At 41.1% G+C, this 24,355-nt stretch overlaps 1 protein-coding gene across 31 annotated transcripts in view; it reads right to left on the bottom strand.

Annotated features, from left to right (window-relative positions):
- Positions 1–24,355, bottom strand: part of TNIK (TRAF2 and NCK interacting kinase) — a 308,457-nt gene that overhangs the window by 71,589 nt on the left and 212,513 nt on the right. For 16 of the 31 annotated variants that reach the window (XM_043491760.1, XM_043491773.1, XM_043491762.1 and 13 more), the window contains exons 10-12: positions 18,398–18,573; positions 16,204–16,282; positions 14,520–14,724 (exon numbers count right to left, since the gene is read on the bottom strand). In XM_043491760.1, the coding sequence (XP_043347695.1) occupies positions 14,520–14,724; positions 16,204–16,282; positions 18,398–18,573 (460 nt within the window). The remainder of the gene's footprint in view (positions 1–14,519; positions 14,725–16,203; positions 16,283–18,397; positions 18,574–24,355) is intronic. The other 15 variants (XM_038415430.2, XM_043491772.1, XM_038415434.2 and 12 more) reach the window with 1 other exon arrangement.

The following is a 24,355-nucleotide window of genomic DNA, read 5'->3' as shown; positions in this document are numbered from 1 at the left end:
TAAATAAGAATCATGTGCGGGGCCTGATCTTGAGCCATAAGAGGAGTCTTACTGGAGTGAATGGGACTACTCACTGAGAAGGTAATGCTTACCTATTATGCTGGCAGGATCAGACCCTTTGTAAGGTCTTTTTTCACAAGTTATTTTGTTTACTAAGAAAAATAAAGCTTTTAATCAAGTCATTTGAAGATCAAACTGCTTTTTATGTGGAAGATCTGCATGTTTGCAATCTCTTTCCTGAAAATCAATATGGTTTTCTAATTACATGCCATTCAGATCCTACATGCAGTGCATCTGCAATATCAATCGCGCAAAGGGCGAGATGTGCAGACAACGTGCCCAATGTGCTCCAAGACAGAAATGAAAAAGTGTAAAATAATTAATTAGCAATGGGCTTAACTGGTTCAGTCCCCTCCACATACAAAGCTGGCTGGCTTTCACTTTCTGCTGCGCTGTTCAAAATGCGTTACACAACCTTCTCAACTTGTGCCACTGCTTACTGTTTTATCTACCATACACATGTCTTTCTACTGGGGGGAAAAGTGTATCTTGCCATACTTACGCTCAAGATTACAGATACCATCACCACTTACATAACATCTTGCTGGGGCACTAGTTCAGTCCTGAATCCAAGGGAAGAGTGCCAGCTACCACCAACCGAAGCACCTGGTTATGCCTTAATTGAGGGGAGTGACTTGTTCAAGTACAGAGTTATGAAGAGTTCACTCAACTTGAGGTGTTCTGGCTGGGGTGTGGAGGGGAAGTAACCATGAATCTGAGACTAAATAAGCTTTAGAGTCAAAAAACCTGTTTCTCCTTGACTTTATACTGGTCTTACTCCAGCGTAACTCCACTGACTTAATCCTGATTTTCATCTGTGCTAGAAGAGATACAGGCCCAAGATATTTGAGCTACCCTGGCAAACAAATAATAGAACGATGATTGGTGCTGGCCTACTCTGCTCAAAGCAGCGTAAAACAAAAATGCTAGACAATGCTACTTCCACTAGGAGTTTCTTAGGGGCATGACCTATAAGAGAGGGATAGGCTTAGAAACAGGAGCCAAAAGCAATAGACACACCTGTATGTTATCTGCCCGTTTTCTATCCACATTATGCAAAAACATCAATTCCATGGATAGTGTGACAGATTGACCACTAGAGGACAGTAGCCTGCAAATATTGGATAACAGGGACCTTGTGGATCTGGGGGAACTCCATAGGTTCCAATGCAGTAACAAACACACAGCTGTAATAAGGTGGCAATACACAAACACTTCAGAAATTACACACATTTTTAAATCAGACATCTCCACCATTGCAGATACAGTTACTCAGGGCCCTATAGTGGCTGGGTAGATAAGTGATATTCTGTACTGCAATATATTAGGCAAATCATGTGCATTACAGTAGCTCCTATAGAGCTGCTCTGTTTTAGGAAAATAATGGATGTATTAAAATTGTCATTGTACACATGCTGTATTTAAGAATTTTAAAAAATGTATCACGTGGTGCAGTACAATAGAGTCATAGTCACTCAGTCACTCTGAAAGGGCCTTTCACCTTAAAGACACTGGTCTCATTAGGTAGGTCTGCACTGCAGTCTTAGGTGTGATGCAGCTTGGGTAGGCGAACCCACGCTAGCTTTCATCTAGCTACAAGAGCTAAAAATAGCAGTGGAGACCTGCTGGAGTAAGTTTCATCGTAGTTAGCAAAAGGAGTAGATACCCAGGGCAACCAGATGGGGTTCTACAGTTTACACTGCCACATCTTCATGGCTATTTTTAGCTGTACTATCTAGATTAAGGCTAGCCTGTGTATGCCTACCTGAGCTGCAACCACACCTGCATCTGCAGTGTAGATATACACTACTAGTGACATGGATGGGGATGGGTATTTGGCTGCATTTTGGGAAAATCTCCCACCATTATTCTAGTCCCAATGCAACTCTAATGACATTCCACACAAAGATGGACCACAAGCCGTCAGGAACAGTATCCCCGATAATGTCACAGCTAACCTGGTGGCTGAACTTTGTGACTTTGTCCTCGCCCACAACTATTTCACATTTCAGGACAATGTATACCCTGAAGTTAGCGGCACTGCTATGGGTACCTGCATGGCCCCACAGTATGCCAACATTTTTATGTCTGACTTAGAACAATGCTTCCTCGGCTCTCATCCCCTAACACATCTACTCTACTTACGCTACATTGATGACATCTTCGTCATCTGGACCCATGGAAAAGAAGCCCTTGAGGAATTCCACCATGATTTCAACAATTTCCATCCCACCATCAACCTCAGCCTGGACCAGTCCTGGATCAACTTCCTGGACACTACAGTGCTAATAAGCGATGGTCACATTAACACCACCCTCTACCGGAAACCTACTGACCGCTATGCCTACCTACATGCCTCTAGCTTTCATCCAGAGCACATCACACGATCCATTGTCTACAGCCAAGCTCTAAGATACAACCGCATTTGCTCCAATCCCTCAGACAGAGACAAACACCTACAAGATCTCGATCAAGCATTCTTACAACTACAATACCCACCTGCTGAAGTGAAGAAACAGATTGACAGAGCCAGAATACCCAGAAGTCACCTACTCCAGGACAGGCCCAACAAAGAAGGTAACAGAACTCCACTAGCTATCACCTTCAGCCCCCAACTAAAACCTCTCCAATGCATCATCAAGGATCTACAACCTATCCTGAAGGATGACCCATCACTCTCACAGATCTTGGGAGACAGGCCAGTCCTCGCTTACAAACAGCCTCCCCAACCTGAATCAAATACTCACCAGCAACTACACACCACAGAACAAAAACACTAACCCAGGAACCTATCCTTGCAACAAAGACCGTTGCCAGCTCTGTCCACATACCTATTCAAGGGACACCATTACAGGACCTAATCACATCAGCCACACCATAAGAGGCTCATTCACCTGCACATCTACCAATGTGATATATGCCATCATGTGCCAGCAATGCCCCTCTGCCATGTACATTGGCCAAACTGGACAATCTCTACGTAAAAGAATAAATGGACACAAATCAGATGTCAAGAATTATAACATTCAAAAACCAGTCGGAGAATACCTCAACCTCCCTGGTCACTCAATTTCAGACCTAAAAGTTGCAATTCTCCAACAAAAAAACTTAGAAATAGACTCAATGAGAAAATGCAGAATTGGAACTAATTTGCAAACTGGACACCATTAAATTAGGCTAGAATAAAGACTGGGAGTGGATGGGTCATTACACAAAGTAAAAACTATTTCCCCATGCTAATATTTCTCCTACTGTTACTCACTCTTTCTTGTCAACTGCTTGAAATGGGCCATCCTGATTATCACTACAAAAGTTTTTTTTCTCCTGCTGATAATAGTCCACCTGAATTGATTAATCTTGTTACAGTTGGTATGGCAACACCCATTTTTTCATGTTCTCTGTGTACATATATCTTCCTACTGTATTTTCCATTGCATGCATCCGATGAAGTGGGTTTTAGCCCACGAGAGATTATGCCCAAATTAATTTGTTAGTCGCTAAGCTGCCACAAGTACTCCTTGTTCTTTTTGTTGATACAGACTAACACGGTTACCATTCTGAAACCAGTGGTAGGAAAGTTAGTGTAGGTCGGCCACTGGCATTTTTTATCAGTGTTATTAACCCTGCTCAGAGCAGGAAAAATTACATTTTTGTAAAACTATTTACAACTGTAGGGTTCAGAAAGCAAAAATGTCACAGTGTAATCATAGTCACATTATCCACGTTTTATTTAATATTTCATCTGTGTGTGTGTGTGTATCTTATATATTTGTATCCTTTTTTGACTCCATATGACTGTTTATGTTGTGAACATCTATAATATAAAATACACAGGACATGGCTGAATGCAGCAGCTGCCATAATTTATGGGAGTTCCTAATTTCTGAGTGCTCAATCTGACAACCTAAAATGTCCTTCTGATGAAAGCTCTCTATCAATGGAGGTAATTGTCATTACATGTGTGCACAGACACACCATATATATTTACACACACACACACCCTCATGAAAACGCACTGTATAGAACATATCATTTGACAACTAACTGGATATACTAATCTGAACTTTCAAATAACTACTGAGTGCTAAACTATAATATTGCACTGTTATTTTAATAACACATCAACAGAATAAAATAAGTAACGCCTGGCTCTTCAGACTGATATGATGAAACTGAAATATGTTTGGGAATCTAGACTGAGAATACCGAGCTACTGCATGCCTTCCTGCCAACATGATAGTCATTTGTCAGGTCACATTATGACCGACTGCAGCTAACAGCTGAGTGAATTAAAGGCCATTTCACCATAGATACTATGAATTAGCAGAAGACTCAGTCTCCTGAGGTGCTGGAATTGCTTCAACTCACTGCTCTGCTTCTACAGCCAGCAGGCATTCGGAGATGACCTGGAAGCATTACAGAGTGGGTGAAGATTCCAGCACTGTATTGTTTTCTCAACTACCCCTGCCTATGCTACTGCCAATTTCACCGGCTCTGGCTGTGCTGAATTGATGCTGTTGGAATGACTGAAACAGAGGTTCCTCTCAATCAGGGATTCAGAGCAGCAGGAACATGACAGAAAATGGCAGCAAAAGATTAGAAGATGCTTTTTTATTTGTCACCTTTTCTCCTCCATCTGTCCATCTTCTCTTTTTTCCCCCTGCCATGTGATAATGCTTTCCTAAGCCCCAGGTTTATTCTATATGTTCACACTATACAGATCTTTTATTCATCCAAGGCAAGACTACCAATTCATTGTGAGTGTATTTATATAGCTTCACAGGTGAGGCTACAGGCAGCTTTTTGGCAGGACACAATGAGATCCTATTTATACAGAATTAGAAATGACAGGTTTTAAATATTGATGGTGGGAGCCAACTGAAGGCAAAGCCACTACTGGGAAGGTCCTCTGAAGCCTTGCATGAAAAGATGGCTTCAGAAGAGTAACAGTTCACTCTGCTAAACTAGACACACTTGGGAATAGGAGTATAACTGAGTCATAGAAGGTTAGAACCATGGGACAAACCGCAGGCTAATTCTGAAAGGCAATAATGTTCATAAGAAGCAGCTCTTGGGAAAAATTCAGCTGCCGCTACCAAATGTAAATATGAGTCACCAGACAGGAAGAACGGGAACTCCAAGTAACAAATAGAAATGCAAATTCTATGTGGCAGTGTGTTTGCGATATGCTATCTTTCTAGGCCACCAGTGAAAAAGGAAGCGTGCCTGAAATACCATCTATTTAGATGGGTCAAGCATTGGAACACAGATAGATATTTCCCATTAATGTATGGGCCAGTTAGGTATTTCCCATTATTGTGAATAAGGGTTTTGTATGCATTGAATGGGAGTTGGAACTTTAGTCTGGGAATATCATGGTTAGCTCATAGGACCCTATTTTCTAAGACAGCCTCCCCACACCAGAAGGCTCAAAGAATAAGCTTTGCAAGCTTTTAAAGACAAAGCAAAGAGGATGTTAAGTAAAGGTGACTGTTAAGTAAAAGGTTTCAGAGTAGCAGCCGTGTTAGTCTGTATTCGCAAAAAGAAAAGGAGTACTTGTGGCACCTTAGAGACTAACAAATTTATTAGAGCATAAGCTTTCGTGAGCTACAGCTCACTTCATCGGATGCATTTGGTGGAAAAAACAGAGGAGAGATTTATATACACACACACAGAGAACATGAAACAATGGGTTTATCATACACACTGTAAGGAGAGTGATCACTTAAGATAAGCCATCACCAACAGCAGGGGGGGGAAGGAGGAAAACCTTTCATGGTGACAAGCAGGTAGGCTAATTCCAGCAGTTAACAAGAATATCAGAGGAACAGTGGGGGGTGGGGTGGGAGGGAGAAATACCATGGGGAAATAGTTTTACTTTGTGTAATGACTCATCCATTCCCAGTCTCTATTCAAGCCTAAGTTAATTGTATCCAGTTTGCAAATTAATTCCAATTCAGCAGTCTCTCGTTGGAGTCTGTTTTTGAAGCTTTTTTGTTGAAGTATAGCCACTCTTAGGTCTGTGATCGAGTGACCAGAGAGATTGAAGTGTTCTCCAACTGGTTTTTGAATGTTATAATTCTTGACGTCTGATTTGTGTCCATTCATTCTTTTACGTAGAGACTGTCCAGTTTGGCCAATGTACATGGCAGAGGGGCATTGCTGGCACATGATGGCATATATCACATTGGTAGATGCGCAGGTGAACGAGCCTCTGATAGTGTGGCTGATGTGATTAGGCCCTATGATGGTATCCCCTGAATAGATATGTGGACAGAGTTGACAACGGGCTTTGTTGCAAGGATAGGTTCCTGGGTTAGTGGTTCTGTTGTGTGGTGTGTGGTTGCTGGTGAGTATTTGCTTCAGATTGGGGGGCTGTCTGTAAGCAAGGACTGGTCTGTCTCCCAAGATCTGAGAGAGCGATGGCTCGTCCTTCAGGATAGGTTGTAGATCCTTGATGATGCGTTGGAGGGGTTTTAATTGGGGGCTGAAGGTGATGGCTAGTGGCGTTCTGTTGTTTTCTTTGTTGGGCCTGTCCTGTAGTAGGTGACTTCTGGGTACTCTTCTGGCTCTGTACATGTACATTGGCCAAACTGGACAGTCTCTACGTAAAAGAATGAATGGACACAAATCAGACGTCAAGAATTATAACATTCAAAAACCAGTTGGAGAACACTTCAATCTCTCTGGTCACTCGATCACAGACCTAAGAGTGGCTATACTTCAACAAAAAAGCTTCAAAAACAGACTCCAACGAGAGACTGCTGAATTGGAATTAATTTGCAAACTGGATACAATTAACTTAGGCTTGAATAGAGACTGGGAATGGATGAGTCATTACACAAAGTAAAACTATTTCCCCATGGTATTTCTCCCTCCCACCCCACCCCCCACTGTTCCTCTGATATTCTTGTTAACTGCTGGAATTAGCCTACCTGCTTGTCACCATGAAAGGTTTTCCTCCTTCCCCCCCCTGCTGTTGGTGATGGCTTATCTTAAGTGATCACTCTCCTTACAGTGTGTATGATAAACCCATTGTTTCATGTTCTCTGTGTGTGTGTATATAAATCTCTCCTCTGTTTTTTCCACCAAATGCATCCGATGAAGTGAGCTGTAGCTCACGAAAGCTTATGCTCTAATAAATTTGTTAGTCTCTAAGGTGCCACAAGTACTCCTTTTCTTTTTGTTAAGTAAAAGTGAAAGAATTCTGCATGAACTGCACAGCTGTCCCAGGTTTTAACTTCATGAAACTAATAATGCAAAGGATAAACCACCACCTGGACATTCTGAGTGCATGAAAACAATGGCCCTGTCTATACCAAGGATTTTGGTAGTGGTGTAGCTAGCCAGGTGCAAAACTAGCATAGATGTGTGGCTGCAGCATGACTGACCCTGTAAGCGGCAGTGATACCATGTTTCTACATTAAGGGTTTGCATTGATGCAGTTGCATTATTGAACATTCTCCTAATCCAGGGATCGTCAACCTTTGGCACGCAGCCCACCAGGGTAAGCCCCCTGGTGGGCTGGGCCAGTTTGTTTACCTGGCGTGTCCGCAGGTTCGGCCGATTGCGGCTCCCGCTGGCCGCGGTTCACTGCTGCAGGCCAATGGGGGCTGCGGGAAGCAGTGCAGGCTGAGGGATGTGCTGGCCACCACTTCCCGCAGCCCCCATTGGCCTGAAGCAGCAAACCGCAGCCAGTGGGAGCACAATCAGCCAAACCTGCGGTCACGGCAGGTAAACAAACCAGTGCGGCCTGCCAGGGGGCTTACCCTGGTGGGCCACATGCCAAAGGTTGCCGATCCCTGTCCTAATCTATACAAGTCATTTGTTTCTTGCTCCTGCAAAAGAAAATGCTGATGGACAGAGTCATAGCTGGCATAAATCTATCTCTGAGTGGGTGACTGCCGGGGTTCCTATGCATTGTGTTTTTAAGAGTTTGTCAATTGCTCCCAGAGTATGGAATAGATGCTCTTCTATACTTTTAGTTTATATTTAGATAAATAAATAGCGGTGCTTCAGAAATTTTTATCAGCTGAGGATCTGGGCCCTAGAATGGCACTGAATGAAAGTTCACCTGTATACAACAAGGCACTTGGATTTGTCTCACATATTCACTGTAAAGATTTGAACTTTATATTTTCTGCCTAGAAGCAGAAAAGAAAGCTACAATATTGCACAGGAAGAACATTGGCTAAATGTGTCTGTCCCCAGTGGTGCTGGAGCAATTTTTATAGTAGGGGTGCTGAAGGCAGAAACTAGGTAGCACCCCTAGTTCCAGCACCTATGTTGTCCCCTTCTACTGCTTAGCCTGCACTGAAGAGATGTGTTGATTCAGCTGAGCTACTAGTTGGAATGGCAGCAGTCTTAGCCTTGATGCTAAAAGTCCTGGGTTCAATGCCTGCTGATAACCCTAGGGTGGTTATTAGACAGCTATCTTTTAGCAATAATAGAAGGGAAAAAATCAAAAGGTGTTCTAGCCAGCTAAATAACTCTTTGCCATATGAATATTTTCTTTGATGTTATTAGCTTTGATATTCTTTTGTCTTTCACATCTCTTTTTGCGATTAAATCTCAGACCTGTTTTGGATTCATGTGCCAAACTTTCTGTAGCAATAAAATAAAAAGAGGATGACCGTTATTTCTTGAATTCTCTTTTATTTTCAGCACCTGCTTATTTTGCAGAAGAACAAGAGTTTGGACCAAATTCTGCTCTCATTTACACTGTTCTGACTTCCATTGTCTTGGCAGTTGCAGCTGTGTAATGGACAACAGAATCTGACACACTGCTTCGAATGCAGTCAACAAATGTGAAAAGTTAAGTGGCACCTGTGATCTCAGTGTACACCCCTGTAGGATGGAATCCTGCCAACACAGCTATAGCATTTCTGTGTCCCTGGGGCATCATTTGAACTTTAATTACTTTCCGAGTCAAAAGGCTCTGGCTGTAAGTGTCACTAAATCCTTTTAAAAGTTAATAACATACTATCACAGGTTTCTTTTACTCAAAAGGATGGATCCTTCCATTAAGGAGATCTCATTAAGCCAGTTTCAGGACACACTGTATTGTACTGTACTGTACTCTGTGTGTGTGTGTGTGTGTGTGTGTGTGTGTGTGAGAGAGAGAGAAATATGCATATTCAGTCACATTCAAGCTAAAATTCCAAGTAATTTTTCAAATACTGTTTTGATGCTAAATGGTTAAGGAAGGACAGGACTCATTCCCTCAACCAATATTGGTTAAGTTGTAGAAGATATTAGGAGGTGGTTCCTTTCTGTGGCACTGACTGCTTTTCTTCCCTCCTCTTCATAGCCTTTCCAAATCACATATTCCCCACTCCCTGCTATGATACACGTCACCCCGGTCCTCTCACTGCTGTCATTTTCCCATGATCAAAAATGAAGTCAGGTACTCCTGGCAGAATGCAGGTTTGAGGATATTCAGCTCTGGGGTGAGTAAGGAGAATAATGCCAATATAAACCAGGAGTAACTCAACAGAAGTCAGTGTAGAACTGCTGTAAGCGAGAACAGCCTCAGGTCCAAAGTAAGAATGCCCTACTGCTTTGAAAGGGCTTGTCCCCACAGTGGGGTAATGCACGCTATTCTCTAGAGCAAATTCCAAATATTAAAGTAACTTCCTGGGGGCAATAAACTCAAGGGACTGGCAATGACATCCAACCCAATGCACTTGTGATTGCTACCCTTTAGTGACTGTTTGGTGCTCTCAGTCCAGTCCCTGGTGGACAGGTGATCATTACCACAGTTGGCACTAATTGGCATCCTTGAAAGGGTATGCAGACCAAGCTTCCCATTCACCCATGGCGGTGGTTCCACCAGTCAGGATTGAGGCATGCTGACATTGGCCACTACTCTCTTCTGTGGATTCTACTCTCTTCTGTGGATAGAATACTTCAGTCTCCTGGTCTCATGCTGTGACCCCTTTCATGAGCATTAAACTCAAGTGGAAAATTATAATAGTTAATTGTTGGGGAGAGAGGGACAAGGAGCCCATTTGACAAGCTCCCTGAGAGCAATGCAACTTTGTTTTCACTGAGCCCCACTTCACTATTTTTCTGCTACAATGTATTATGTTAATGTGCATTGCTAATGGAATAGGTGCAAATGAGATATGGTATGCCAATATACCTTCTACAGATTATGCCCATTGAGAAGTTGTAGGAACTCATACCAGGGATGCAGAGGAAATGTTTATGATATTAGAGGCTAAAACTAGATGTGAGAAAAATGAAACTAAGCAACAGGAAGTATAAGCTGAATATCAGGGAAAAAATCCATGTTGGCAGTGTGTAATATAGTGGCATGCCGCTTTAAGGGCGGTGGGGACAGTCAATCCTAGTTATTAAGGATGCATCTCTGAGCAGGGTTCAGCTGATTCCTCTATAAGGAGCAGTAGGAAGCTGCACAGAGAGTGAGCTTTCAGGGAGACCAGAGTGGAGTGCAAAGGCTGCTGGGAGGGAATAGGCTCCAGCAGAGAAACCTGGGACTTCAGACAGGAAAGGTCTGGGAGTGGCCTGGTAAGAGGATAAATGGATGGACTTGAGGAGGAACTTGAGGACTTTCTTTGTTTTTTATAATCATAAAATCAGAACCTGAGAAGGGCTGTGAAGGGACTAAGTGTTTGTGAATTATTGAAGAAGCCCCATGAAGGGGTAAACTGAGATAGGAGACTGCTTGCTGGCCACCTTGAGGGGCTGTTGGGTGCCCTATTGCTTGAGCCATTTAAAACTAGAATAAGACAGACATTGTACAGAATGATCCTGAATTTGCAAGGGGAAGGACAAGCTAACCTAACAGGTCTTCCTATCCCTGATTTCTACATATGTTCTATGAGATTCCCCACTACATTCATAGCTACATCCTAGAAATATATATAAACAGACTAGACAGACCAGCTATATGCCATAGTTAGAGAGTGATTTTGTTGCAAGGTCACAGATTCCATGAATTCCCCCCTTCCTCTATATAAATGGTCATAAAAGGTCACCCCCACCTTGGAAATACAGGGCTAGTTCTGTGACTTCAAAACAAGGTCATCCTCCTAACTATGGCATATACATAGTATACCTACATCTAATTCTACCTACACATATTACAGAATAAAGTGGCAAGAACCACACAGAATGCAGTGTCTATGGATGATTTATCTATTGCCAGAAACCTGCCTGCTCTGGATAAAAAGTTAAAACAAACAATGTCTCAATTAGGAACATAGGAGTTGCCAGAGTGGAAAGACCAATGGTCCATCTAACCAGTGTCAGCTGCTTTAGAGCAAGGTGCATGCAACCCCACAGCAGGCAATTATGGAATAACTTGCCCAAGGGAAAGTTTTGTACTAACCCTGAAGCACGAGAGTTTACATCCTCTCAAAAACTCTATTTAATCCTTACTATAGCAATTCTTGATTTCTTGCCATATATATAAATGATAGCTAATACATATAATGAACAAGACTGCTTTTTCTCTTCTTACTAACACTAACAACTTGTCTACATGGGGAAAAGGCCTGGAATAGCTATTGCTGAATAGCTGTTCCACACTAGCTCCCCGCACTAACTCATACTCTGTACCAAGAGTGCCTTTGTGCAGTTTAGAATAATCCACTTTGGAAATGGATTACTATAAATTTAGCACAGAATAAGAGAATCCACACAGGGAGTGAGTGCAGAATAGCTATTGCATTTTATATTAACCCCCTTGCTATTTCTGCACTAGCTTCCCTATGAATTCCCCATGTAGACAAGCCTGAATAACCTTACTATTGGTTAGAGGTAGCAAAATAAAACTGGTAGAGAGATCTTCATCCATATAGGCAACTCCACTTTCACAAGCAGATCCCAAAGGTGGCAGTGAAAAAAAAATCCATGTGCACCTGCAAGCCCATCCCCACACCCCCATCTTGGGTACCTAAGTATCTCTTTATACATGCAATTATCCAGTCTACATGAAGATATTTTTACGAGTGCCCATAACCCCCACATTTCAAAATTTGACCCAAAGTGACTTATGAAACAGTAGCAGTTGTAAAATTTGAAGACATTGCAAACAGTGAAACCAACAGATCATATTAGTTTGACTCATAATGCCAGCAGCTAGAGAGTTTTCAGTGACACGCTCTTATTCAGCGACTTGAGAAAACCACCAGTTTCCTGACAAAGACAGTTGCTGCTGCTGCTGCTAAAAACACCGAGAGCACAAGATATACCCTCAGACACTAGGCTAGCCACTGCTTGACACACAGCTTCTTGTGTCTGCTCTATGAGCACACACAAGTGAGGGCAGAGACTTGGTGTGTACAGCCTCAGATGTAAGAGGAAGCAAGGCACAAAGTTGCTTTTTACAAAAATTCAGCAGTCATTTGAAATAAGAGCATGAGACAAAATGAAATGTTGATATTGGAATCGGGTTTGGGTTGAGGATGCCGTTCAATTAGGGCTGCACTTCCTTCTCCTGCACTGTGTGGCATGACAAAACAGCTGAAAGCCTTCTGTCTCCTCAACCCCTTTGGCTCATAATATATTTCCCTCTCATTTTAAAACCTAAAATTTTAAAGGGACATGTTGACTGGGAAGGAGGCAATGAGAGAACAGCCCATGGTACTTTTCCAGTTACCCAGAGTTAAGGCATTAGTTTCAACAGCTGGATGCAGTGATATCGATTTTGAATAGAAAGAGAATGGAAAGAGAAAAGGGAGTGACTTTTCCAGAGCCACATACAAACTAGAGGCCTGATCTTGCAACATGTTCAGCATTTCCTGGCCCAAATATAAAATGAGCCCCTCACAGGAGAGATCCCTGTGGAGCCCAGCCAAAGGGATTAGAGCTCTAAATTCAAACCCTGTTTGGGGAAGAGAGAGAATTTAAAGGTAACATATTAATACCCTAGTAAGTCGAGTAAGTATTGTATTTATTATAGGATTTCAGCTAATCTAGTGTCTGCTTTTATTTTGCTGCTGTTCCATTTCTCTATTGCTTGCAGCAACATCCATTTGCACAATGGCAGAGTCAGCTTCCCTTACATTAGTCCTCAAATAATCACTTACGATAGTGCAAGGGATTTTTTAGTGTGTGGAATCCTATTCCTCTTTTCAAAGCTACACTTGACTCATCAACAGTATAGAGAAAAAAGAAAAAACCTGACCTTCAATTTATCAAGTGTAGAACATGCTGCACACTAACAATGTTACAGACCAACACATCTACCAGACTGGGAAATGCTTAGCTTGTGCTTTGCCCCTCTGCTGTTTACAGCCCTGAAGGAGGCTAACAGAACCACCTTGAAGAACAACCACTCGCTGCTCTTACAAAAGTGTACTATCAGCTGCTTGAAATTCTTTCATGTCTAAGCTTTTAGCCTAAGGTATATTATCCATTGCAATGGAAACCTAGAAAATGTATGGAGATTTAGGTTAAATATAACAGACACTTTGGCTGGTTCAAATTAATAGGGTGGATGCCCTGATAGCCCATTTGCCGCAAAGTGTTTTTCCTACCAGTGACCTCTTTTCAAAGCTAGTTTAATTGCTCTTAATGTATGGACCCTTAAATCAGGCAGTTGGGATGACTCCAGGGTGAGACAGACAATGAGTTTCTTTATGAGAGACCATGTCAAAGGTAGAAACAGATGAAACCCCTCTACTCTTTTGTAGACCATTCTGTAACACAAGAACAAAGGGTCACTCAATGAAGCTAATGGCTCATCAATTTGAAGCAAAAGGAAATACTTGATGCGGTATATACTCAGCCTCTGAGATTCATTGATACGCTGAGTCAAATACTATAGTTGTATTCTAAATGAGATGGATAATTTTACGACCAAAAATGATTGTAGTTAATATGCTAAGACCAGGGTAATCAAATGTCATGCTTAGGGACATAAACTACTCATTGCAGAAGCCAGAAAGGAATTTGTCCTGCCCCCTCCATGTACATCATTGCATAACAGGGCTTAAGATGGACTTAAGTGGTACATAGAACCTGTGCAGATATTATGGGGGATTTTCAGCTTCCTCTCAAGCATTAGGCACAGGCCACCGCAAAAGGAAGGATAATGAATTTGCTGGACCACTGGTCCAATCTGGCATGGTAAACTTTAGTGCGTGATAGACCTTAGAACAAAATGCATCTACAGGGGAACCTCACATCTGACAAATGTTTCTGGGGACTCTTTTCTGTTTGTTATAATGAATACTCATTACTGTAAATTAGCCTGATTGACTTCAAAGGAGATAGTCACTTGGACAGCGTGGTGAAGAGTAGTATAAGACCACACATAGAACAGGGATAGACAGACTTTATGTTCAACAAAGCATTTTGGTTTGTCCGAGCAAGGGTGGAACATATTCCTTTTAAACAGGTTGAGAGCAGTATCTTAGTTCTCCTACAAAAAATATGACCCATTGCAGTGTCATTTAAAAGCCCATTTCATGACCCTGAGTAATTACCTCCTCTAGCCTTCGCCTTTGCTCCTTCTGCTCCTCAATCCGCTTTTGCCTCTCTGCTAGCAGTTGCCGCTTGTGCTCTTCATTCTCTCGCTGCTGCTGCTCCAGCTGCTGCCGTCGGAGGGCCTCTGAACGCTCCTTATTAGCTAGCTGAAGCCTCAAGAAATCCCGTCTCAGCGTTGACTCTCCAGGCAGATTTAGGATGGAGCTTCACAGGGAAAAAGCATCCGAGGCGTTCTAACCATGTGTTTACGCTCCCAACAGAGAAATTCTGCATGTGTATCTATGTTTAACTCCCTTTCCCTTTTGGCTTTGCATTTTGCCATTGAAAGTATAACAAGTGAAGTGCTGGCACAGTATTTGGTGAAGGAAACCGGGAATCACAAATGGACTAGGTAGAACAGCTCAGAGACTTGCCAGGTGAGATGCAGCAGTTGTTCTGCTGCCTCATTTTTTACATGGGTTCAGGAGACAACAAGCTTAGTGGTGGATCAGCCTTGAATTTGTGGCATAGCTCACATGACGAGAGGGTCATCACACTGTTCACAAACTCACTAGTAATTTATGTCTCTAAACCAAAGTCCCTTCCATTGCAGTGGCATGCACTATATTTAGTTGTTCACAAAGAAGATTTAGTGTGAATCATTGAAATAAAAATACCAAATTACCTCAGTAAAACAATGGAATAACCGGATACTAATTTCAATGATTCTTAAAAATGTCATCAAAAGAAAGTTCAGCCACTGTTTAGCTTGAAGCAACTGGAAAGGTTTCATGATGAGAAACTACACATAAATAGGGAGCTATACCTGGAAATAAAGGACCACATTGTCAAGAACTGTCTTTAAATTGAGCCTACAATTTTACCACACCTAAATTCTTGCCCATGCAGTTTCCCACATCTAGGTTCTTGTGAGCATAAACATTTGCATGTACAAAATTCCTTCAAACATATAAATTAGTTAGTTAAGCAAGCTGTGTACTTAGCCATCTAACAGTCTGGTTTGTTTATGCAAATATACTTGCATATACAGTTTTATGTATATAAGATGTGAAAAACTGCAAGAACAATTTAAGAGGCTTGATCCAAATGAGTATATGGAAATGTTCATCTGTATATCGAAAAATTGGTCAGATTAGGGATAGAAATTCAGACATGTTAGGGGGTGGATGCTGCTGATAGGACCTTGAGAGCCTAGCATTGATGAATTTTGAGGCCAATGACTAAGTGGGCAAGTTACACAGCTGTCCACATATCATCATATGAAAGAGAAAATACAGCTGTGGTTATTACCCTAGATTTTTATGTTTTTAAGAAAGAACAGAATAAAATAATTATCATTGAGAGATCAATGCAGTTTTAAACCCTCAGTGTACCGATACCCACCAGTGAATAGTATAATATATGGAACCTCTGCTTCTTTGTGGCATTAGCATACTGTATTGTAAATCGCAAAGAAAATAAGCTATTGCTTCTTCTCGGCCTTCTGGTCAGGGTGAGCCATAGCATCAATTGAATATCCAGGCATCATCTATCAGAGGGACTATATATCCCACCTTTGCATGGGATAGACTCAATGACCAAATTGGTCTTTTTCCATCTCTAGCTCATACAATCCTATAATCCTAACTAATTTTGTACACAGTCAGAGAGATACAAGGGGAGAAATGAGCAGCTGATTTTTACCTGGGTTCTCCAGAGTCATTTTCTTCTTCCTCTTCCTCACTTCCACTGTATTCATACTCTGTCTCATCTAGGAATATAATTGAATGTCAGTACCCTTTACTGGACTCATTTGTTTTTCTACTGCTTGAAGATCCAGATGCTCTGGTATGAGAATAGAAACCTCCTTTATTTTATTCTGGGAAAATCAGTAATATTCTCAAGTTTTTTGCCCAAAAAGTCTGATTCTAAATGCGGGCGACAAAGCCAAGAAAATTTAGTCGAAAACTGAATGCATTCAGCTGTGACTGAGTATACAGCAGTCACTGTGCAGTACACTCCTTTGCACAATGGGATGAGTTAAGGATGGAGTTTCAGTTTAAATTCTGAGTACAGTGTTCTCGATTCAACACTCAGCACGGCTCTATATGAACAGAGCAGAAAGATGCTGATGTAAAGATAGAAACTGCCAACACCCTTTAGTAAAATAAAAATATAACATTAAACAAATGACAAATGTATAAAGTACAATTTCTAAACCTCATCTCCAGGAACACTCTTGCAAAAGTTAAAATACAGGGCAGAATTCTACAGCAACAAGCCTGTGAAACTGGGATTTAAATACTGTTTCGAAGGCATAAACTTCCTTTTCCCTAAACATATGCACTTTTCTCTCTCCTATTAATATCCATATTGATATTTCCCAGTCAATGAAGGCGTCTACATAAAGACCCAATTACAATGTTGTACCACATTCTGCAATTTCTTTTGGGATATAAGTGAAATGTAGAGTCTTTATCGGATGAAGAGAATTAAAGGAAAAGAAAGGCTCACATTTATCCAATTATTTTCCATCTCTAGGGTACAACCTTCATTTGCTAGCCTAAATACATTTAATACTTCACTAGTATCTGGCTTTATTGTTTTCATTTTACTGAAAAAAATATCAGAAAATGGAATTTAAGCATGAAAAAATGATATTGCTTAAAAGAAATCAGAGAAATAGTGATGTGTTAATTGGCTGGATTCTACAAAAAAATTCAGCCTTGAGATCAAAAATAGAATACAGCACACATTCAAATGTTGGCACTGGCAATATATTATTTTAACAAGTTTGTTTATCTATTGAGTCCTCCTTTTATGAGACTTCACTGTGCCTCAGTATGATTTAAGTCAGTTCATTGAAAATGTATTTGTTTCAATTGGTTAGTCCGGTAGCAGACATTGTTGTAAGCTCTTTGGGGCAGAGAATTGGTTTTTATTTGTACAGACCATTGCACAATTTATAAATATGATTTGTGTTGTGGCATTTTATAACATGACATAAGAAAATATGACTTTAGTGGGTTCCACCTTCTGTGTCTGCATGGTGTGTATACATGCATATATACTCAGTTATAAATGCACACTCACAAAGTGTTTAGATTCATTACAACTGTGCAGTAGGCCCCTATCCTGCTCCTAGTGAAGTGAATGGTAAAACTCCCATTGTCTCCAGTGGTGCAAGATCAGATGCTAAGTAATAATAGTCATTAGATCTGGCCAAGAAATGATTTTTGTTCCTGTGAAAAAATTAAACAAATACAAATTAGTATTTGTTGAATTTTTTTTTTCAAGTTACTGGGTTTTCATTGAAAACCAACTCCCTGAATGTCTCAGTTTTTGTTGTTGTTTTTTAATGAAAACTTAAGAAAACTGAAGAGGGTTGAAAGCAGACATTTCCTACCCCCAAACAAAACACATTTTTCATCAGAAAAAAGGTTTTGAATGAAAAACTTGGACCAGCTCTAATAGTAATGGCGCTTTGGCTTTGTCGACACAGTCTGAGCTGTGATTTAACTGACTTGGTAGATCCCTGCAGCTCCCTTGGTGTGGACTCTTATTACAGGTGCAGAATGCTATATTTTGACTTTACTTACACAAGTAAGAAATTAATTGAAGCAAAACTGAAATTGCTTACCCTTCATTTAAAATAAGAGAGTGTCCACACTTAAATGCGTGCACCCATTTAATTAAATCAGTTTCTAAATGAGTAAAATTCGTGTTCAAACTGTGACCAGCCATAAGCATAGTCTGATCTCAGTACAGCATCATGGCACAGTCCTTGGGGCAGGGACTTTATTATGTGTTTATCCTGTGCCTAACACAGCAGGGCCTTGGTCTATGATTGAGATCCTACCATAATACATATAATAGCCTCTTCTGCTTGGCTGCTAACCTTTTTCTCCTCGCTTCTTCTTAGTCCTATCAATATGGTCCTTAAGCTGGATGCGAACCTGCCTTTCATTCGGCTGGTCTCGAATAAGTGGGTGCTTCATCAGCTGTTCAGTTGTTGGTCTCTGACTGTGGTTCTTCACTAGGCAGCTCTCAATGAATGACTGGAATTTTTTAGACCTAGCAGAGAAAGAAAAATATGTAACTGTGTTAAAAAGAAACCACGAATCCAGAATTACATGCAGTAAAAACAAGTCAGACATTTTCTGGATATTTAAAAGAACCAACCAGCTTGAATTTTTTTTTTTTTGCAAATTGACTAAATTTTTTAAAATTGGATTATTGTTAGAATGTATCCTTTCAACAGTATTGTCCTGAAATAATTTTTCTCATCTCCTGTTGACGGTTAGAAAGATCTCTCTATTGCTCATTATAAAACACAGATAGAGGGAAACAATTATTTATAACTATCTATTACTGCATTTTCTATGCAGTAATGGATTTCTGGGGTGAAGTGGGATAAGCAAAGTGATTTACTTTTACCCAACTGATATTACACAGATTTTTAAATACTTATAGTTTGTACAATCTCCTACTCATTCTTGCTGTTCTTAGCCCTTCACTTACTCCCATCAGGAGCTTGGTCAGCATGCACTAATCCCATAAGGCATTACATCTTGGCTATAGTATGTTTGTGAGATTTACACTGTCAGCAGGTATCCATAATGCTTCAACCTCCACCCATCTGTGGATCAAAACTAATGACTTGCCATTCTTGCTGTGCTGGGAAGAAGTGGGAATGAGGCTGTGTTGACTTAGCTTGGCCCATCCTCCCCTCCCTGCCTTGCTACAAAGAGTTAAACTAAACTCCAGCCAAAGCAAATCTGAGAAAACAAATTTCTCTTGGCCTCGGATTTTGCATATCAAAAGTTCTGCCTGGAACTAATTTCAGCACATTATAAACCCAAGAAAATAAGGATTTACAAGAAGGAGATGCTGACAGACCACTATGGTGCATGTTGCTTTAGCAAACTGGAACATTTGTGTAAATTAATGTCAGAAGCCAACTGATATTACAGAATTGCATTGAGAGGTAAAACAATAAGCTTTCAGGGATTTTATTTTTAAACTGTCAGACTAAAAAGTGATTTATCTTTTAAGTACTAATCCATACAAATTGGGATGTGAAAATAAACACTACTGGCTCAAATAAAATCCCCCATCCAGATTTATTAATGAGCAAATCTCTCCTATCTACCCTCCCTCTAAAGAACAGTTTCTTGGTGGATTCCAGAAGGAGAAAGTTGGGTGAAGCTTTATTCAGTCCAGTTCTTTGTACATGTTAAAGTAGAGACTGAGGCTCTGAGCCTGTATTTTGATCCATGTGGGCAGACCACTTCATGTATGTGGAGCCACAACAACACTGAGGATCTAATTGCAGGATCAGGACCTGGATCATTACAGAGAAATGAAGCCAAAGACTGTACTATCTGGTATACTGGACAACAAAAGCAACTGAAAACATCTCATTTAAGTGAGACTCTATTTTATAGAATCTGTTTGCTTAAAACAAACCTTGCAAAAATAATTTGCTGTCCCCTGCTGAAGTGAACTACCCCAAGAATCAGTGTTTAATTACATATTTAAGGTGTTTATTTGACAGTTATTGTAAATAAATACCAACTGGTTATTAATTGACTCTTCCTTGGGTTTAACAGGTATATAAAATGCCTACATGTAAATGATCATGAATCCCAGCTGCCAGTAATTTGATTTTGTGTTGCAGTACATTCCATTAGATTAGTACCTCCTGTTTACCCAGTCTGCTTATATGCAGTACTAATATTTTAATATACACATGAAAGTTAGTTCGGTATTGACACTACATACCACAAAAATGTCAAACTAAGTCAAATTATATTATAAGCACAGACATTAGTGAGACATTCAATGTTTTACTGGAAAGCAAATACACACTTTGCACAACCGGTCTGACAGGTAGTCTTACAACAGCACTTAAAAAGTGGCCTCTGTTTGCATGTGTGCATGAGACCATCTGTGCATGTACTTTTCAAACATCAGCATGTGCATGTAGTGAAATTTATAAAACCTACTTGTATGCTTTTCTAGCAAGCTCTGGCTTCTACTTTAAGGGGAAACACTGCAAAACTTGGCATTCTCATATGGCTTTAATCCTAATAAGGCAAAACTTTGCTATTTCAAATGTTTTTCACTTTGAGTTTTTGGATTTTTTTGAACATGAAATTCAAAGTGAAATTCAGGGAGTTGGAACCTTCTTGAATCAAAGGGGAAAGAAGGACCGCCCAAATCCCTATGAAACAGACCTGCAGCAACACACAGCTCTATCTGTAGCCCTGCATTCTGTCACAATGCAAGTCCTGGTTAGTGTACAAAACAAAACCCACCTTTCTGAAAAATGACCTATAAAGCTCTGACAAGGATGGGGCTAATGGAATGCCCACCTTGATCTGGAAACTGCTAAGAGTCCTGCGGATAACATGTTGAACAAATTTTCCTGGTACTCAGAAAGCGTAACATGTGAGATAACCAAACATTTCTTTAACAATGTTATGGTTCAACACCTAAACCATACAACTTTTCAGGGCCAGCTTATCTGCTGGGGTAACTCCATGGAAGTCAATGAATTTACACCACCGAGAACATGGCCCTCAGTTTTGCATGTTTCCAACAGGAAGCCTGGTAAAACACATCAGTTGCACATGAGTTTCACTTTGAGATCATGGAAACTTTCAACCCCAAAACTGAGGGTGAAACTCTGGGTATGTGAACCTGTGTGTATCAAATCCAAAGACTTTGTTTGTACCAAGTTATCAGAGGCAAAGCAGACAAATGTTGCATAATTCTAATTATTAACCTGTTTTACAGATGAGAAAGATGAGGTGGAGAGGGTCCATGACTTGGCCAGGAACACAGAGATTTGTTTACTAAATAATAAGAACAGTCAATGCTTACACAACACTAGAATTCACATCTGCCTGATTGCCGAGCCTGTGCTAAGTCCATGCCTTTACAGTTTTTTTCCTTCTTTGTCCATTCTCAATTATATTCCCCCTTCCCACTCAAGCAACTGGCATGTGATATGTTGTGATGACAGAAGTAGACACAGCTGTGATTGTCTGGCACACAGGTTTTCCAGCTTCTAACTGTTAACTAACCCACCCGCAGTCAGACCTACCCTCCAGCCTCATTCTTTTGCTCTCTGTGGAGGAAGCGATATGAATAGGGGAGAGTCATACAGGATTACTGTATACAAGAAGGAAAGGCTGAGTAGTCTCTTCTTGTCAGCACACAGGGACACCCCAAGTGCTTCTATGATCCTAAGAAATGCAAATTATAGGGGGAAGATGCATAACTAATCACATTATGAATGACGTATGAAATCACTCTGTTATACAGCACTTCACACTTTAATAGTGCCTTTCACCCACAGCACTCGTAGCATTTTACCCATGTTCATGAGACTTGCTCCAGGTCACATTGTGAGCCAATGCCAGAGCCAGAAAAGAATACTCAGGAGTCTGGACTCCCAGCCCCTTCTTCTAACCTCTGTCTGGATGGAGAACAGGGACAGCACTTCCTGAAGACAGCTGCATGCAGCTGGGTTGTTACACACATGCTCTAATAAGCTCAAGTGACTCCAGAAAAGAAAGTCAAGCCCAAATGTCTGACACTCCAGAGTGCTCATGGCATACAGGACATAGGCCTGCTAAGAGCCAATGGAGCTCTGTGCAAATTAAAATGGCCCAGGGAAGCCAGAATGTGGTTCACAAGGTGGGGCAAGGCAAAACTATCAGCTATGGTCACTGAGAATCCCTGAGTGCCAGGGCTGCTCAGAGTTAGTGCCTTCCTGACCGTAGCCTCTTCAGAAGAGGAGCAGGGGAGGAGGATGTGGCCAGCCACACGACAACCAGCCAGCCACACAACAGCTGGCCAGCCACACAGCTGCATGTCTTTAAAGGGGTACTGCTCTTCTCAGCAACTCCAGGAGCTACAATGCCTCCCAAAGACCCACATAGCATAGGGCAGAGCTCTGCTTTAATGGGACAATCAGGCTCTTTAAGCATGTGTTAAAGAGAAAAGCCTGGGTTTCACTCTTTGTTCCATCTCCAATTCACTGTGATACTTTGGAGCAAGTCACATCACCTCGTTGCCTCAGCTCCCCCATGGGCATGCACACATGTAATAGCACTTTCTTAGCTCAGGGATGTGTGCAGATGAAAAGTGCAGTCACAGAGGAAATACCATGCTTAGCATAAACAAGGAGAGATGTGCTGGATCCAAGTGTTTACGAAAATAGCCCCAAAATTCAAGCTTCATTTGCTTAAGAATTCAGGGGCAAAAAGTAAATCATCATATCATGCTGATTTGAACCAGAAGAAGAAGAAGATTACAAGGAGCCAGCCTTTAACTTTAAAGAGAAGCAGGGCTATTTTAAAAACAGGTGCAGCAGTTCAGCAAGAAACCAGGCAGACTGTGTTTCTACAGGGGTTTTTCTATTTGCAACAGCAGGCAAGATCCCAAATCCTTTCTACTTATCAGTGGATTTCACTGACTTAACTTCTTCATCTTCAACCATCAAGGGTTTTGCAGCAAGTTAGCCATTTTCTTCCTATGGAAAAATCCATCTTCATCTCAGTGCTTTAATGTGGTTGAGGTCAATATTGCTGCATATGGAGAGGTTGACAGTCCTAAGCCCATTTAAGACTACTTGTCCTGGGAGTGGAAAGCACAAAACACAGAGAAGAGCTGCTGATCTTTGATACCCAGCAAGTTGGATTTTTAAATTTTGCTCTTCTCCTGTGATTTTAGTGCTTGTGAAAGATGCCAGACTGCATTCTGGGGATGTGCATAACTTGCACCGCAGAGGTCTGAGCAAGCATTTTGTGGGGGTTCAATTCTTTTGGGTTTTGCATACACAGCTTCTTGTCCTGCTTCGATTAGACCCAAAACCTCAGGCTAAAACTCAGTCAAAAGCATTGACTTGCACCTGGCTTCATGTTGAAGACATTTAAAACAATGTCAGATTACTTGGTTTAAAACCAAGCCCCTATAAGCACGCTTCAACTGTGACTCGGGGAGGGGAGTGTAAACAAAATTCAATGGCCATTCAACCCTTCCCTTTGCTGCAGACTATCAGGAAGGATAGACACTTCTATCAGGCACTAGACAGAGACCACCATTTCATTTCAGAAAGGTCACCTAGTGGCCATAAGATGATAACGAGTTTGACAACTACAGACCTCAGCTGGAATTTAACAGATCTAGAAGTGAAAGGTTCTGTAATTGATTACAAATCCCTCAAGCCATCCCATCCCCTTAGAAGTTTTTAATTCTTGCTCTCTTCTCTCCAAAAAGAGAGGCTGCAGGGGTTAATGACATGAGGGAAAGAACATGACAGCAAAGTGACATGGTGGTGTCGCAAAAGTTGTTTTCCATCCAAGTAGAAATGGACCCAAAATTCAGATGTGGATTTCAAACACCCCCAAAATCAATGGAATTAGGATTCAGGAGGGCCAGTGCAGCACATCAGAAAAAAATGGGAGAGAGGTACAATATATGGGTGTGAGTTTAAATGCCCCAAAGTCTAGGGACATTTAGCTGAACAATTATTGCATCCCTTCAACTTTCTGAACATAAGAACAGTGAAAGTTGGGCTATATTAACAGTTAGCTGGAATATAAGGGAAGGGTTGTGTATAGCTGGAATATGAGGGAAGTAACTTGCCCAAGGTCACATGCAGTGTGTGGCAGACCCAGATATGGAATTTGTACCTGGCTTGTGCAAGATGGATTAAAATACTCCAGGGACACAGATTGCAATTTATCAGAACAAATAAAACAAAACTCCTGCTACTGTTCAATTTTACCTGAAAGTGTGTGTGTGTGTGTGTGGGGGGGGGGTCAGTGATTTCTTTCTTCAG

This window comes from Dermochelys coriacea, chromosome 9, assembly GCF_009764565.3.
Source record: "Dermochelys coriacea isolate rDerCor1 chromosome 9, rDerCor1.pri.v4, whole genome shotgun sequence".
NCBI lineage: Eukaryota > Metazoa > Chordata > Testudines > Dermochelyidae > Dermochelys > Dermochelys coriacea.
This window is presented reverse-complemented; position numbering and strand designations above follow the sequence as displayed.